Source organism: Heterodontus francisci, chromosome X (genome assembly GCF_036365525.1).
Source record: "Heterodontus francisci isolate sHetFra1 chromosome X, sHetFra1.hap1, whole genome shotgun sequence".
Taxonomy (NCBI): Eukaryota; Metazoa; Chordata; class Chondrichthyes; order Heterodontiformes; family Heterodontidae; genus Heterodontus; species Heterodontus francisci.
Window position 1 is genome coordinate 5,400,587 of NC_090421.1, and position 16,596 is coordinate 5,417,182.

At 43.4% G+C, this 16,596-nt stretch overlaps 1 protein-coding gene across 16 annotated transcripts in view; it reads left to right on the plus strand.

Annotated features, from left to right (window-relative positions):
- Window positions 1-16,596, plus strand: part of ikzf4 (IKAROS family zinc finger 4) — a 233,941-nt gene that overhangs the window by 149,769 nt on the left and 67,576 nt on the right. For all 16 annotated transcript variants that reach the window (XM_068024609.1, XM_068024612.1, XM_068024603.1 and 13 more), the window contains one exon: window positions 1,178-1,282. In XM_068024609.1, coding sequence (XP_067880710.1) covers window positions 1,178-1,282 — 105 coding nt within the window. The remainder of the gene's footprint in view (window positions 1-1,177; window positions 1,283-16,596) is intronic.

The window sequence follows — 16,596 nt, forward strand, 5'->3', positions numbered from 1 at the left end:
CTCCTCTTCTCTTTTCGGAATGTTCAGTTTATATTTGGTTACTTTTCTTTCATTTGATTGTTTACATTTCGGCACAATGAGGCTCAGATGAAGGTGGTGGCTGCATTCTAAGCTTGGCAGGTTGTATGAGATGTTCCTTGTCTCTCTCCAGAAGCTGGTGTTTCATTTAACTAAAATTTAAAAATCCCTTGGAATGAAGAATTAACTGGACTGTGCCTTTTATGTTCAAAATAAAATTTATTGTGCCATGGTGTCGGGGTCTTTTTTTTTTAAAAAAAAGGAAAATAATTTGGTGGCATTGTAGTTGCTGATTTTGTGGAGATGGCGAGTGGTCACGATTTTGATGTGTGGTAGACGCAGCCAATTTATCTTTTTTTTTCCCCCCGTGGATTTAAAGGTCACAAGTAGAATAAAGTTTGCTTACAAAAGTGTAAGATGTTATAGTAGATTATCCTACTGTCCAAGTACAGTCAAATCCTAATGAGCATTGGGCAAAGTTTGATTTGTGTATGTGTATGATCAGTATTTCTGTGCGAAGCTTTGCAGAATGACTGATTTGCAAGATCTGTGCAGTAAATCGGTGGAATCCAAATAAGAGAGAAAAACCTTTTACAAGCAGCTATTAATGAGTGAAAGATTAGCCACCTAACGTACTGCAGTGGAATTGGCCAATGCATTTAGAATATATCAAGTGAACTGAGCATTGTGATCCTGAATTATGTTAAGTCTTGATCAGTATTCTGTATCTGAGTCTTGAGCATGCATCAGACATTCTACACTGGTGCTGTTTAATGCGAGTGACTGGGAAGTATTTGGTGCATGGATCACCCATTATTTAGAATTAACTGTACAGTACAGGCTTTTGCAGGGGTGGTATTGACCCCAAATATCAAGAACTGCTTTATAATTTTGAAAATGTATTGCAGTTGTACTGTATTTTGTGTAACGATCTGACATGCTGTATATGTTGTGTCCTCAGGATCTGAACTTGATTTTAACTTTTTTTACGCAAGTTTTTGAAAATTTATGCTGTTGATTTGTGTTGCTCATTGCTGTGGGAATACCAGTCATTTCTACCCTCGTTATGGTGAATGTTATTTACTTAAAAAGTCTCTTCCACGGTCTGAAATAAAAAAGTGAATGTTTCAACAAAAAAATACTTTTTCTTTCCATACAGGAAGTGGTGACTCTTCAATGGACAAAGAATTCTCTGGGGCGATGGTGGGTCCCACGGTGAGCACACCCAATAGTCAGCATTCTTCACCCAGCCGTTCTCTGAGTGGTATGTCTCTACTTTCCTTTTTTAAATTTGTGCATTGTTTGACTCATTTAACACTTCGGACTGTTGTTTTTAGGACCAATTATCTGAATACAAGCCAGAATTGATTTCCTAAGAATGAATAGCGAAACTAGTTTTAGTTTAGTTTTTCTAACATAAACATGTTTATGAAATATTTATGCAGTATTGATTTGGTAGAAGACCTGTATACTTTGCAAGTGTTTAAGGGAATTCTCCACTGAATTAAATGAAATGTTGAATTCTAACAGGAGGTAGGATCTTCACAGTTTGTGTTCATTCACTTCTTGGCATTTTCAGTAGTTGTACCAAAATCTGCAATTCTGGGCGTACATCTCGTGTTTTCTGCATGTTTTATAGATCCAGTTTAAATTTTGATTAACTGTGGAGACATTACTCTGTTGACAGAATAACACTTTTCTAACTGAGCAGTTAGGATCTGTCTGAAATGCCCTGAAGCAAGACATTAAAAATGTTTTGGTCGTTTCCTTTAATGAAAAATTAGCACAGAAAGACTGTGTGGAAGTCATTTGATAGTCATACTGGTCCTCTTAAAGGAACATAATATGAGAATATAACTTAAGAAATAGGAGCAGGAGTAGACCATTCAGCCCTTCAAGCCTTCTCCCCCATTCAGTAGTGGAGAGGGATTGCAGGTCATTTGGTGGCCATGTTACATGGCGAGGCTAGTGATTGTCCACCAGAGAGAAACTCCAAATAGTGAGATTAGGAGTATCTCACGGTGTGACCCAAGGGTTTGATTTTTTTTTTCTTCAGTCTTCAGCTCAAAAATTTTGTGCCACAATCACTAAGTGCGAGTTGTTAACTGGCGAGGTTGGGATCTTGAGATCCTGGGACTATGGTGGACTGTGTATCTTCTTAACCAATGAAATTTCAGGATGGAGAAAGAAACAAAAATGACGGAGAAGGAAATAGGGTGAATTAGTCAAAGTAGATACAGGAAGAGAAATGAAGAGGGGAAAAAAAGATTCTCGAGAGAGAGAACGTAAGGTAAAACAAAACAAAAATTTAAGAACCTTCTTGGAACAATTTACTACCTGTAGAAGTGAGACTCTAATTTCAGTTGTTCCCTTTCTGGGCTGGAGAAGTTGAGTGACATTGCAGGAACACTTCTTTCACTAAAAAGGTCCTTGCATCATAAAATACCAACCCTATCTTTCTGAGAGTTTTATTCCTATTTACGTCACAAATGCAGCAATTTCTGCAATGCGCATTTAAAGCACTGTTATTTTCCCAATAATGCAGTTTCAGAAACATTCCTTTTCTGAAAAGGAATAGATTGGAATAATTTTAATTTTCTTGTGTGCCTGTGCTCTTCACAGGGATGTAAAAACTTCTGAAACTCAGCATATAAGTTGGCCTTGCCTGCATTTTAGAACACAGACGCTAGTTTAACATCTCCAAGATGGTGCTGGGTGTTCCATGCCTGAATAATTGTTGAATAGGCAAATTCAGTGCTTACTTTTCATGTATTTGATTTATTCTACTTTTATTATCATGAGCTTCATTTTCTAATTTCTCCAGTGCTGTATTGAGTATCCAGCCTCAGCATCACACCCTTCTGAATATCAACGTGGACCTTTTAAACATGTTGCATGTTAAACATGTTGAGATCAAAGTGGAGTGTGCCCATGTGCTGGCTTCCTGAATTTACAGCTCTAAAGCTGCCTTTGTTCTGGTGGTAGAGTTGTAGATCCATAAAAATATAGATCGACTGCTAGGATAAAAATAGCCAGATTTGGCAGTGTAACTGTTGAAACTGGCAGATGGGAGCAAGCCTTTGATGATCTGAACTAAATAAGCACCAGTGTAAAAGTGCCAAAAATTGCTCCCATTTCACCACTAAACCATTGAATCTTTGCATAATAATGAAAAGCAAGAACAGTGTAATACATTCAGGAATGTAACTAGCAATACAGCCCAACTGTTCCAGGTGAATTTTCATCTCATCTTACTGTTGTGCTTTGGGGGTTTCAATATTAGTTCCAAATTGTCCATCCTAAAGCTCCTTTTTGGAATTGCAGGAGTTGGGAGGTAAAGCAAGTCTGAAATGCTTCATAAGTTTTCACGCTTTGCAGTTAGATGGATTAATACCTTAACTATATTTTAATGACATAGTTGAACTATCAAATGAAGCTAAATTTATCTAGTTGACGAGTGTGGGAGGACAGAAATTAAACGCATACTAGATTGAAACTCATTTAATAATTTTTGAAAACCATAATAATGCATTAAATCATTAATGAGGCAACTGACATGTATGGCAAATAAAAATTGCAGTTGTTGTGGCATCTGATCTATAACCATGGTTGCTTTATTTCACTCCTTTATTGTGCGTGTGGTAACCATTTCTTGTTAGTAACCCCCCCCCCCCCCCCCCCCCCAAATTCCCTGTTCATCAGTTGTAAAGATCTCAAATTTCTGAGGAAAGCTCCAACATATTGAAAGTATTTCCACTGGATCGGAGAAAGCCAAAAGGGGACTTGACAGAGAATTCTAAAATTCTGATAGTGAATGGGAAAAGCCTCTTTACTCTGTTTGGGGAGTCAGTGACAAGGGGTCATCAATTTAAAATAGTTACAAGAGAAGGGAGAGCTTAGAAGAAATCGCTTCTTGTAGAGAGTTGTTGAAGCATGAAATGCGTTGCCATAGGGAGTGGCTGTGGTAGAACCATTGTGTCTTTTAGGGGGAAATTGGGTAATATTTAAAGTAAAAGAGATAGGGTAGTGGGATTACATTTTGATTGCTCTAGCAAAGGTCAGCGCAACCACACTGTACCAATTGACCTAAAGCATGGCTACCCGACCTGAACCCGACCAGACCTGACAACATGTGTCAGGTTTGGGTCGGGTCCTGCATTCGGGCTCCAGTCGGGCTGGACGTGGACAGTGTTGCCTTGCTCCGGGAAGTAATCTTCAAATGAACATTCAGGACGTCAAGGCGGGAAACGTGCAGTCCGGACTCGGCGCTCTGCAGTAAAGTCTGGCTACCCGACTACATGTGTTGGGGTTGGATTGGGCATTAAAAAAAATGAAAGGATTCGGGGCCCGGGTCGGATTCGGATTGGGTGGGGCCTGGGTTGGGTTTTAATTTTTATACCCTAGCCAAGCTTTAAATGGCCTCCTTATGTGCTGTAAACTTCTTTGATTTTAGGGAGTTGACCTAATTTACTTGTTCTGAACACTACAGATTGACATCCAGTGCAGTGTTTTCTCAGTCCTAATGGAGGCTTAACTACTTTCCTATCAGAAGCACTAAACTTCTTGATAACCGATCCGCGAGCAAATATCATGATTTATTGCAAGGGACTGTGTTGTCTATAATAATCAAAGAGAGGTATATTTGATTCTCTTCTCAATCATCTTTCCCAGTTATCATTTGACTGACCAAAACTTGGGCAGAGACAAGACTGCACTTTTAAATGCTTTGGGCATGTGGTGGCACGAAACTGCATGTGCTCAGTTTTGGTCAAGCCGTTTGGAAAGCTAACACGAGCTGTAAAATGTAATGGTCAATCTGGTGAAGTAAATGCAGGTTTCGGAAAAGTTTGAGATTTCTTAGCTTTGGAGTTGCCTGGGTGATTCTCTTCGACATCCAGTTTGTGTATTCCTAACGTGCTGCCACTGACTTTCATCTGCTCCAATTTTGCACATTGCACTTCATTGCTGCTCCTTGTATGGAATTGCTCTTTTGTGTCTTGGTTGTGTTAGTTCTTCTGACAATATGTTTGTCATATTGCCTTAATCCAAACTATTAGTATTATATTTCAGCTGCCAATAATTATTACAATTTCTACGGTTTTAGAACCATTTTTCTTGCTCACTGATCTGACTGTGGATTCCGTATTCAATTCTCAGTCCCTTCTTAGTTAGGTTGCTGGTTAGTGTCCTACAGTTGGCCACTGCAACTCTAGGGGAACAGAAATCGGGCAGTGTTCTTACTCCATAATGCTATCCAGTGATCTCTATTGAGTAGTGTTTGTATACGTATGGTCAGTTGAAGACAGAATTTGACTTGGCTGTGAGTTAGTAGATTGCCAACACCCACTGTTCATGCTCACATGAGGAATTGGCATTTATATGAAGGTAGCAGAGAGCGACTGCCATCCATATAATGAAATCTAGTGTCGGGCTGTGGTGGTTAACTATTACTGACAAACATGCTACGTTTTTATATTCTCAATACAAGTTTGTAATATGTATGCACTTGGTTAAAGCCACTGTGGGAAAACAAATTGCAGAAGGCATCTGTCATAATTGTGTCTCCCAACACAAGATATGATTTCATATGGCTTAATTTAAAAGTTCCATGTCTCATAATAGATATTTTGATACACTCTGAAGTGTGAGCATCTATACTAGTGTGGCTGCCAAATTAAAGGTTGACTGGAGCTAGAAGAATTCCAGAACCAAGTATCTCTAGTTAATATGTCTTTTTTTCAAATCTCTACGCTGCTATAGATCTGACTTTTGGATCTTGACAGGACTCCTAAAGGGAGGGAGGGGGGAGGGAGGGAGCAGAGAGCAGCTGGATTGAATGGAACTCTAGTGTTGGATGTTTGATTGCCATCTACTATTTTCAGCATTAATACGCCAACTTTGTTACAAAATGTACCAGCTTGATAAAAAAAAATTAGACTAGTCTCTCATGCACTGAAGTCACCACCTTCCCACTGAACCTTTCTGCCCATTGGGAGGTTTTGAGTCTTTGATGCCTTTTGCTTCTAATATTGCTGCATGTAAATTCACGTGCATTTGTTCCTTCTGTTTTAATATGCACTGGAGTTTCTCATGTCAGAAGTGGTCTTTGGGGTTTTCAAGTCTTTGTTGCCTTTTGTGAATATTTTTCTGATCACTGTCAAGCTCTGTGTTTTATGAATGAGCAGGATATGCCTTCAAGGTACAAATGGCATGACTTGTCACACTGAAGAATGATATATTGGAACACCTGAGAGTACAGCAGGGAGTTTGGTTTTGTATGCATAAAATAGTTGAAAACCAAGTCCTATAAGAAGCCTTATCACGATTGTGGGACATTACAAGCACCATTAGGTGCTAGCAAGACAGATTGGGGGAACATTCATTCCTTGCTATTTATCCATTGCAAACCTAGCCCTGAAAGGAGGAGGAAAGGTAAAAAGAACAGCTAAACTAGAATTGATCTTCCTCTTGGACTCGAGCTGTTACATACCTTTTTTCAGGGTGGGGGACCCAAATTTTGATGGAGAAAGCTTGCTAGAGTTGGGATGATGTGTTCTGTCAGGAGTATCTCCAAGGGGCATGGGCAACATGGGACTGGGGTGGGGGGGGGGAGGTGTGGGTGGGGTGGTGGATGTGATGGAAAGAGGAAGGGAAAAACTGATCTATATGGAATGGCCATACTCCTCTCTGGCAGGCTTTACCTGAATCTCTCAAGTGCTCGTGAAATTCTGGTAATGAGAGTTTTGTGTAATAGATTTATGTTCATAAATGATGCATGTAGTGTATTTTATGACCAGCACATTTCCCATTGCATTGGGCATGGTGATTCGGAAGTGCTGGAAGTGTGTGTATCTCACTTTATTGATCTTTATAGGCGCATGGACTTTGGGCAGTTCTGATTGATTGTGGTGGTTTGTTTAAATTGTGGCACTTGTGAGCATGCCAGCACCACCTAAGGCCAGGCTTGCAGTATCAGTGGTGAGTATGGATCTGGCATTCCAAATCTGGCTTCTTGCCCCAATTAATTACCAGAGATTGTTTCCCTCGTGTTTCTCCTTCTACTCACCTTGCCCTTCCTCTCATCTTTCCTGCTCTTCTTACATTTTATATTTTCCTGCCCTCCAGTTTTTAGTTTCCTCTTGCCAGTAATTGGCTTGTCCTTTTCTGTACTGCCTTTGTGTTGGTAACTGAAGTCACCTTCCTTTCCTGACAGATGCATTATGAGATGTGGTGACTTTTCGATCTGTCTGCTGAATTGAGCTGTTCCTTTTGGCAATAGGGAGGGGTGATCATGGTAGTGGGAGGGGAAAGTCCAACCCTTTGGAGGAAACTCTGCATAGGCAGGGAGGAAAGCAGCAAAATTAAAGTGCCTGTGAAAGATTGCGAATGTGGAGAGAATAGAGTTCAGGCTACATGTGCACGAAAGAGGAAGAAAGGCCAGGTGAAAAGATGAAGCTGCAGCAAAGGAAAGAAAAATTTGCTGCTTTGTATAAAAAAAAAAACTGCTATAGTGGCAGAATTTACAATACCATACAGAACTCTCGATTGATAACTTGAACAATTTTAGGTGGCATTTAAAATATTTATGTTGCTATATAATCAGCTAGGTCAAAAATTAAAATGACAGCTGGCATCTTAAGAAACTGAATTAATTGAAGTGATTGGTTAAATTTGCAGCCTTTCAAAAGGATTGCATTTCTGTGCGATCTACATTTCAGAAACCAGCATAATTTTTTTTTGCTTCAACTAATGAGCAAAAGGTGACGCTGGACTGCTGTGGATGGACCTAGTTTCCATTTGCAAATAAATTGTGTACCTGCTATATAGTAAGAAAGCTTGTCAGCCATTTTATTGTAGCTGGAGTTCACTACATACATCTGCCCCTGCTCCAGCTGAGATAATTGTTTCACTGGTCTATAGCTAGGAATCTCAGGTTTTCTTGCAGCGGTGGTGGAGTAATTTGAGCAACTGAATGCTCTGCTGAGTTATGATTATTGACTAATGTGCTGAAGTCATGTTTGTGCATCCTTTTGACTAAGTGTTGCTCTTTATTTTGAAAATATTAAGGGTTAATCCTGGTTAGCTAAAATAACTAGTCTGCATCGGAATATGAAAGTCAGATGTGAATATAGAGATAGTGTAGTGTGTTGGAATGCAAGAGTGTCTTATTATAGAGGGAATGATGCTGGTCCATGCTCATAGTCTCCTCTGCCACATTGAGTTCCTCGTCTCAGTCATGCTCCCTGTGGATGGGGGTAGAGGGGAGGGCAGAGCGGTGCCACAGTGAGAAAAGCAAAATTGGAAGGATGGTCAGCCTTTGATGTGTTCATGCGTTGGATGGCCATTGTTTTGAATAGCATTGGTTGAAGTCTTTGAGCAGGTAGCCCACTTTGAGAATAGACTAGTCATGGCCAAAACATGACAAGTTTCATACATGTTCAATAAAAGCAAAATGCTGGAAATATGCAGCAGGTCAGGCAGCGTCTGTGGAGAGAGAAAGAATTAACGTTTCATAACCTTTCTGATGAAAGGTCACCAACCTGAAAGGTTAACTCATTCTCTCTCCACAGCTGCTGCCTGACCTGCTGAGTAGTTCCAGCATTTTCTGTTTTTATTTCAGATTTCCAGTATCTATCGTATTTTGCTTTTGTGTTCATACATGTTCAGTTATTGGTTGCTAAATCTGCTGCATGGTCTAAACAGATTCCACAGCAAGAAAGCGGGCACGTTTTCTGTAATATAAATGGATATGGGTTTGCTTCAATGCAAGCAAACCCAATCTGTTCAAACCCAAGCCACTCTGATTCCTGTTAAAGTGGGGTTAGAAGGTTTAGGCACCTAAATCTGTCCATCTTTTGGATTCATGTAGGTAAATTGTGCTTCAACAAACCCTGATCTGCCCAGCCTGAGTTGAATTGTGCACTATAGGCATTTCATCTGACATTAGGCAGCCTCCCAATTTCTGAGCTTTAGAATTGGTTGCTGGAAGATGCATAAAAGCAGTCTTGAGATGATTTGCTTGTAAGGAAGCTGGTAGCCTCCACTCCATTCCTTCCTGTGATGTTCCAGCTATGATGGAAGACTTTGAGTGGAACTGCAGGTACCTTTCTGCTTCTGTTCCAAATGTCATCTATTCTATTCCCAAATGCACATGAGAGAGATTGTGCGGCTATGTCGCCACTCTTGTTATCGATGTTTTCTCTTTCTATTCTCCACAAACTCCTGCATTAGCCATTTCTGCTCTGGTTATCAGCATTAACACATTCTGTGAAAGAGACCCTTCATAAAGGATCTGAAAGGGTGACACCAGAGAAGTGGGATGTGCACTTCTTTGCAAGTGGCCTTGTTCAGATATCGTCCCCATTGCTACAACAAATGTCACTGCATGCCCAGTTGGTCGGAGGAATGTTTGTTGTGGGACTAAAGAGATTGTCGTGCACCCTAGTTACATTTACACCTCTGCTTTGACATTAAAATATCCTGATAAATGTCATTCTTCATGCTGTATTTTATAAAACATTTAGGTTGAAGTACTCTGGTATCCCTGATAAATGTCAGAGCAAACCACAAGAATTTCACTGATTAAAAGAATTATTAAATACACTGTGATCTGCTATAAAATTTACTGCTCTCTGTTTGCATCGTTTGGTCAGCCCAGTTGTGGAATACATTGTGTTCTCTAACTTTTTTTAAAGTCTTTCTTTTGTGTGGTGTTCATGCTTATGTAGGTGATTTTAAAGTTGCATGTTTTTTTTATTTCATGGGATGTGGGCGTCGCTGGCAAGGCCAGCATTTGTTGCCCATCCCCAATTGCCCTTGACAACTGAGTGACTTGCTAGGGCAGTTCAGAGTCAACCACATTGCAGTAGGTCTGGAGTCACATGTCGGCCAGACCAGGTAAGGACAGCAGATTTCCTTCCCTAAAGGGTGTTCGTGAACCAGATGGGTTTTTATAACAATCGATAGTTTCATGGCACCATTACGAAGACTAACTTTCAATTCCAGATTATTAATTTATTAAATTGATTTCATTGTGTAGATTTATTTTTGAAAAAAAGAAGCATTTTACGCTCATTATACCTATACACTAGGTTTGCTTTAGGGCTTGGAAAAGAAAACCATACAGGGCATGTCTTCTTGTGACCAAATGGTGCTACTAGGTTCCTTTCTTTTTCTCTTGCTAATTTTCTCCCTGCCTCATGAAAGTTTTGGCTGCTTGTGTTTTTTTGTTATCCGTTCATGGGATGAGAGTGTTGCTGTTAAGCCCCAGCCCTAATTGGCCTGAAGAACATTTCAGAGGGCAGTTAAGAGTCAACTACATTGCTGTGTCTCTGCAGTCACGTAGGCCAGACTACATGGGATTTTACAATAATCCAGTAGTTTCATGGTTACCATTAGTGATACTAGCTCTTTATTTATCTGAGCTCCAGGACATCACTGCAGGAGTTCCTCAGGGTAGTGTCCTGGGCCCAACCATCTTCAGCTCCTTCATCAATGACCTTCCTTCAATCATAAGGTCAGAAGTGGGGATGTTCGCTGATAATTGCACAACGTTCAGCACCATTCGTGACTTCTCAGATACTGAAGCAGTCCGTGTAGAAATGCAGCAAGACCTGGACAATATCCAGGCTTGGGCTGATAAGTGGCAAGTAACATTTGCGCCACACAAATGCCAGGCAATGACCATCTCCAACAAGAGAGAATCTAACCGTCTCCCCTTGACATTCAACAGCATTACCATCGCTGAATTCCCCACTTTCAACATCCTAGGGGCTACCATTGACCAGAAACTGAATTGGAGTAGCCATATAAATACCGCAGCTACAAGAGCAGGTCAGAGGCTAGGAATCCTGAGGTGAGTAACTCACCTCCTGACTCCCCAAAGCCTGTCCACCATCTACAAGGCACAAGTCAGGAGTGTGATGGAATACTCTCCACTTGCCTGGAAGGGTGCAGCTCCAACAACTCTCGAAGCTCGACACCATCCAGGACAAAGCAGCCTGCTTGATTGGCACCCCATCCACAAACATTCACTCCCTCCACCACTGACGCACAGTGGCAGCAGTGTGTACCATCTACAAGATGCACTGCAGCGATGCACCAAGACTCCTCAGACAGCACCTTCCAAACCTGCGACCTCTACCAACTAGAAGGACAAGGGCAGCAAATACATGGGAACACCACCACCTGCAAGATCCCCTCCAAGTCACACACCATCCTGACTTGGGACTATATCGCTGTTCTTCACTGTCGCTGGGTCAAATCCTGGAACTCCCTTCCTAACAGCACTGTGGGTGTACCTGCCCCAAATGGACTGCAGCGGTTCAGGAAGGGAGCTCACCACCACCACCTTCTCAAAGGCAATTAGGGATGGGCAATAAATGCTGGCCTGGCCAGCGTCACCCACATCCCATGAATGAATTTTTAAAATATTTCCAGATTTTCTTGATTCAATGAATTTAAATTCCCCCGCTGCTGTGATGGGATTTGAATTCATGTCTCTGGATCATTAGCCCAGGTTTCTGGATTACTAATCTATTAACATAGCCACTATGCTACTGTTCTCCCGTGTTGTGGTACAGTTTCTTTGGCACTGATGGCCCTCCTGTACCTGATCAAAGTAACCATTTAGTTTAAGCCTTGATGACATGTTGGCAGGCAATTCAACCATAGGGGGCATGTTCTGTATGTTTTTCCTGATTTGAGTACTCCCCTGATGTTTATGTGCAGGAACCACCAGATGGGGATGAGGAGCAATAACCTTGTTTCTTTTTCCCTCCCCAATCCAGCCAATTATAGTCCCAGCTGCCACTCAGCTTAGATGAGTTAACTAAGCACGGACCAGATACCGAATCTGACGTTCTTGATCGTTTTTAAGTTTATGGAGCCATCAGATGTGCTGATGACGAATGTTTCATTATTTTTCATCAAGTAACTTCCTCTGGGAAGGTAGTCCAGCACATTGCAAGTCTCTGCCCGTTTTGTGCTGTCTGGTGCCCTTTTGTGCCTTTTTTCTCTCCCCTTTTGAGAAGCATTTGACCTCTACTTGATATCTTCTCTTAATTGCACAACAAGACTAAGATCTTGTGTGAACCTGGGTCTTCACCAGACCCACAATTCACCAGGATAATACCTGGGATAAAGAGATATAATTATGTTAAGAGATGAGGTAAAACTGGGTTGTATTCCCTAAAGGTGCAGATTAAAGAATGATATAATAGGTGGTCACAGTAATTTCTGAAGAAGGAATTTTCCTCCACCCAAGATCAGGGGGCAGGTTGTTCAACCTTGCCCGTCTAAGAGCGAAGTCCAAAATACGGAAAGTCCTCATCAGGGAACTCCTCTTTGCTGACGATGCTGCTTTAACATCTCACACTGAAGAGTGCCTGCAGAGTCTCATCGACAGGTTTGCGGCCGCCTGCAATGAATTTGGCCTAACCATCAGCCTCAAGAAAACGAACATCATGGGGCAGGACATCAGAAATGCTCCATCCATCAATATTGGCGACCACGCTCTGGAAGTGGTTCAAGAGTTCACCTACCTAGGCTCAACTATCACCAGTAACCTGTCTCTAGATGCAGAAATCAACAAGCACATGGGAAAGGCTTCCACTGCTATGTCCAGACTGGCCAAGAGAGTGTGGGAAAATGGCGCACTGACACGGAACACAAAAGTCCGAGTGTATCAGGCCTGTGTCCTCAGTACCTTGCTCTATGGCAGCGAGGCCTGGACAACGTATGTCAGCCAAGAGCGACGTCTCAATTCATTCCATCTTCGCTGCCTCCGGAGAATCCTTGGCATCTGGTGGCAGGACCGTATCTCCAACACAGAAGTCCTCGAGGCGGCCAACATCCCCAGCTTATACACACTACTGAGTCAGCGGCGCTTGAGATGGCTTGGCCATGTGAGCTGCATGGAAGATGGCAGGATCCCCAAAGACACATTGTACAGCGAGCTCGCCACTGGTATCCGACCCACCAGCCGCCCATGTCTCCGCTTTAAAGACGTCTGCAAACGCGACATGAAATCCTGTGACATTGATCACAAGTCGTGGGAGTCAGTTGCCAGCGTTCGCCAGAGCTGGCGGGCAGCCATAAAGACGGGGCTAAAGTGTGGCGAGTCGAAGAGACTTAGTAGTTGGCAGGAAAAAAGACATAGGCGCAAGGGGAGAGCCAACTGTGTAACAGCCCCGACAAACAAATTTCTCTGCAGCACCTGTGGAAGAGCCTGTCATTCTAGAATTGGCCTTTATAGCCACTCCAGGCGCTGCTTCACAAACCACTGACCACCTCCAGGCGCATATCCATTGTCTCTCGAGATAAGGAGGCCGAAGAAGACGACGACAGTAATTTATATGTATAGGGGAAAACTTTTCCCTCTAGTGCAGGAATCCAGAGCAAGGGGGCATAAAATTAGAATTTAGCCATTTGAAAGTGAATGCAGGAGAAATTTCTTCATGTGATACATTGTGAAAATTTGGAATGCACTGGCCCAGTCACTTATAGATCCAGCATTAATTCAGGTACTTGAAGTACAGTTTTTGAGGTATCTAGACAGGGCATGAAATTCAGGTTGACGTGAGAGTTGCCACGGCTAGCAAGTAGGCCTGGTCGGCTGAATAACCTCCCCCTGTACCCATCCTCTTGCCACTCTGTGGTGCATTGCAATACGCTGCCTTTTACGGTGCCACACATTCTTCATGTGTGAGCTAGTACAGTGAACGTCAGCAGACCATGTGGGGTTTTACAAGTGAGCCCAATCCTGTCCACCTGATTTTATTCGTTTCATGGGATGTGGGCATTGCTGGCCAGGCCAGCATTTATTGCCCATCCCTAATTGCCCATGAGAAAGGTGGTGGTGAGCTGCCTTCTTGAATCGCTGCAGTCCATGTGGGGTAGGTACACCCACAGTGCTATTAGGAAGGGAATTGCAGGATTTTGACCCAGCAACAGTGAAGGAATGGCAATATAGTTCCAAGTCAGTATGATGTATGGCTTGGAGGGGAACTTGCAGGTGGTGGTGTTCCCATGCATCTGCTGCCCTTGTCGTTCCAGGTGGTAGAGGTCATGGGTTTGGAAGGTGCTCCCTGAATAGCATTGTTGTGTAGCTGCAGTGCATCTTGTAGATGGTACACACTGCTGCCACTGTGGGTCGGTGGTGGAGGGAGTGAATTTTTGTGAACGGGGTGCCAGTCAAGCAGGTTACTTTGTCCTGGATGGTGTCAAGCTTCTTGAGTGTTGTTGGAGCTGCACCCATCCAAGCAAGTGGAGATTATTCTATCACACTCCTGACTTGTGCCTTGTAGATGTTGGACAGGCTTTGGGGAGTCAGGAGGTGAGTTACTCGCACAGCATTCCTAGCCTCTGACCTGCTCGTGTAGCCACGGTATTTATATGGCTACTGCACTTCAGCTCCTGGTCAATGGTAACCCCCCCAGGATGTTGTTAGTGGGGGATTCAGCGATCGTAATGCCGTTGAATGTCATGGGGAGATGGCCTGGATATTGTCCAGGTCTTGCTGCATTTCTACATGGACTGCTTCAGTATCTGAGGAGTTATGAATGGTGCTGAACATTGTGCAATCATCAACGAACATCCCCACTTCTGACCTTATGATTGAAGGAAGGTCATTGATGAAGCAGCTGAAGATGGTTGAGCCTAGGACACTACCCTGAGGAACTCCTGCAGTGATGTCTTGGAGTTGAGATTGAACTCCAGCAAGCACAATTATCTTCCTTTTGTGCTAGATATGACTCCAACGAGTGGAGAGTTTTCCCCTTGATTCCCATTGGCTCCAGTTTTGCTAGGGCTCCTTGATGCCATACTCAGTCAAAAGCTGCCATGCTGTCAAGGGCAGTCACTCTCACCTCACTTCTCGAGTTCAGCTCTTTTGTCCATTTTTCAAGCAAGGCTGTAATGAGGTCAGGAGCTGAGTGGCCCTGGCGGAACCCAAACTGAGTGTCACTGAGCAGGTTGTTGCTAAGCAAGTGCCGCTTGATAGCACTGTCGATGACACCTTCCATCACTTTACTGATGATTGAGAGTAGACTGATGGGGCGGTAATTGGCCGGGTTGGACTTGTCCTGCTTTTTGTGTACAGGACATACCTGGGCAATTTTCCACATTGCCGAGAAGATGCCAGTGTTGTAGCTGTACTGGAACAGCTTGGCTAGGGGCATGGCAAGTTCTGGAGTACAGGTCTTCAGTACTATTGCCAGAATGTTGTCAGGGCCCATAGCCTTTGTAGTATCCAGTGCCTTCAGTTGTCTCTTGATATCAAGCAGAGTGAATTGAATTGGCTGAAGACTGGCATCTGTGATGCTGGGGACTTCAGGAGGAGGCCAAGATGGATCATCCACTCGGCACTTCTGGCTGAAGATTGTTGCAAATGCTTCAGCCTTATCTTTTGCACTGATGTGCTGGGCTCCCCCACTATTGAGGATGGGGAAATTTGTGGAGCCACCTCCTCCTGTTTGTTGTTTCATTGTCCACCACCATTCATGACTGGATGTGGCAGGACTGCAGAGCTTAGATCTGATCCGTTGGTTGTGGGATCGCTTAGCTCTATCGCATGCTGCTTACGCTTTTTGGCATGCAAGTAGTCCTGTGTTGTAGCTTCACCAGATTGACACCTCATTTTGAGGTATGCCTGGTGCTGCTCCTGGCCTGCCCTCCTGCACTGTTCATTGAACCAGGGTTGATTCCCCGGCTTGATTGTAATGATAGATTGGGGTATATGCCGAGCCATGAGGTTACAGTTTGTGGTTGAGTACAATTCTGCTGATGGCCCACAGTGCCTCATGGATGCCCAGTTTTGCATTGCTCAATTTGATTGAAATCTATCCCATTTAGTACGGTGGTCGTGCCTCACATGTTGGAGGGTATCCTCAATGTGAAGACAGTCCTTCGTCTCCACAAGGACTGTGTGGTGGTCACTCCTACCAATACTGTCATGGACAGATGCATCTGCGGCAGGCAGATTGGTGAGGACGAGGTCAAGTATGTTTTTCCCTCTTGGTCCCCTCACCACCTGCCGCATACATAGTCTAGCAGCTATGTCCTTTAGGACTCGGCCAGCTCGGTCCGTAGTGATGCTACCGAACCACTCTTGGTGATGGGCATTGAAATCCCCCACCCAGAGTACATTCTGTGCCCTTGCCACCCTCAGTGTTCCCTCCAAGTGGTGGTCAACATGGAGGAGTACTGATTCATCAGCTGAGGGAGGGCAGTAGGTGGTAATCAGGAGGTTTCCTTGCCCATGTTTGACCTGGTGCCATGAGACTTCATTGGGTCCGGAGTCGATGTTGACAACTCCCAGGGCAATTCCCTCCTGACTGTACCACTGTGCCGCCACCTCTGCTGGGTCTGTCCTTCTGGTGGGACAGGACATACCTGGGAAAGGTGGTGGCAGTGTCTGGGACATTGTCTGTAAGGTATGATTCGGTGAGTATGACTATGTCAGGTTGTTGCTTGACTTGTCTGTGGGACAGCTCTCCCAATTTTGGCACAACTCCAGATGTTAGTAAGGCTGGATTTGCTGTTGCCGTTTCTGGTACCTGGGTGGTCTGGCCGGTTTCA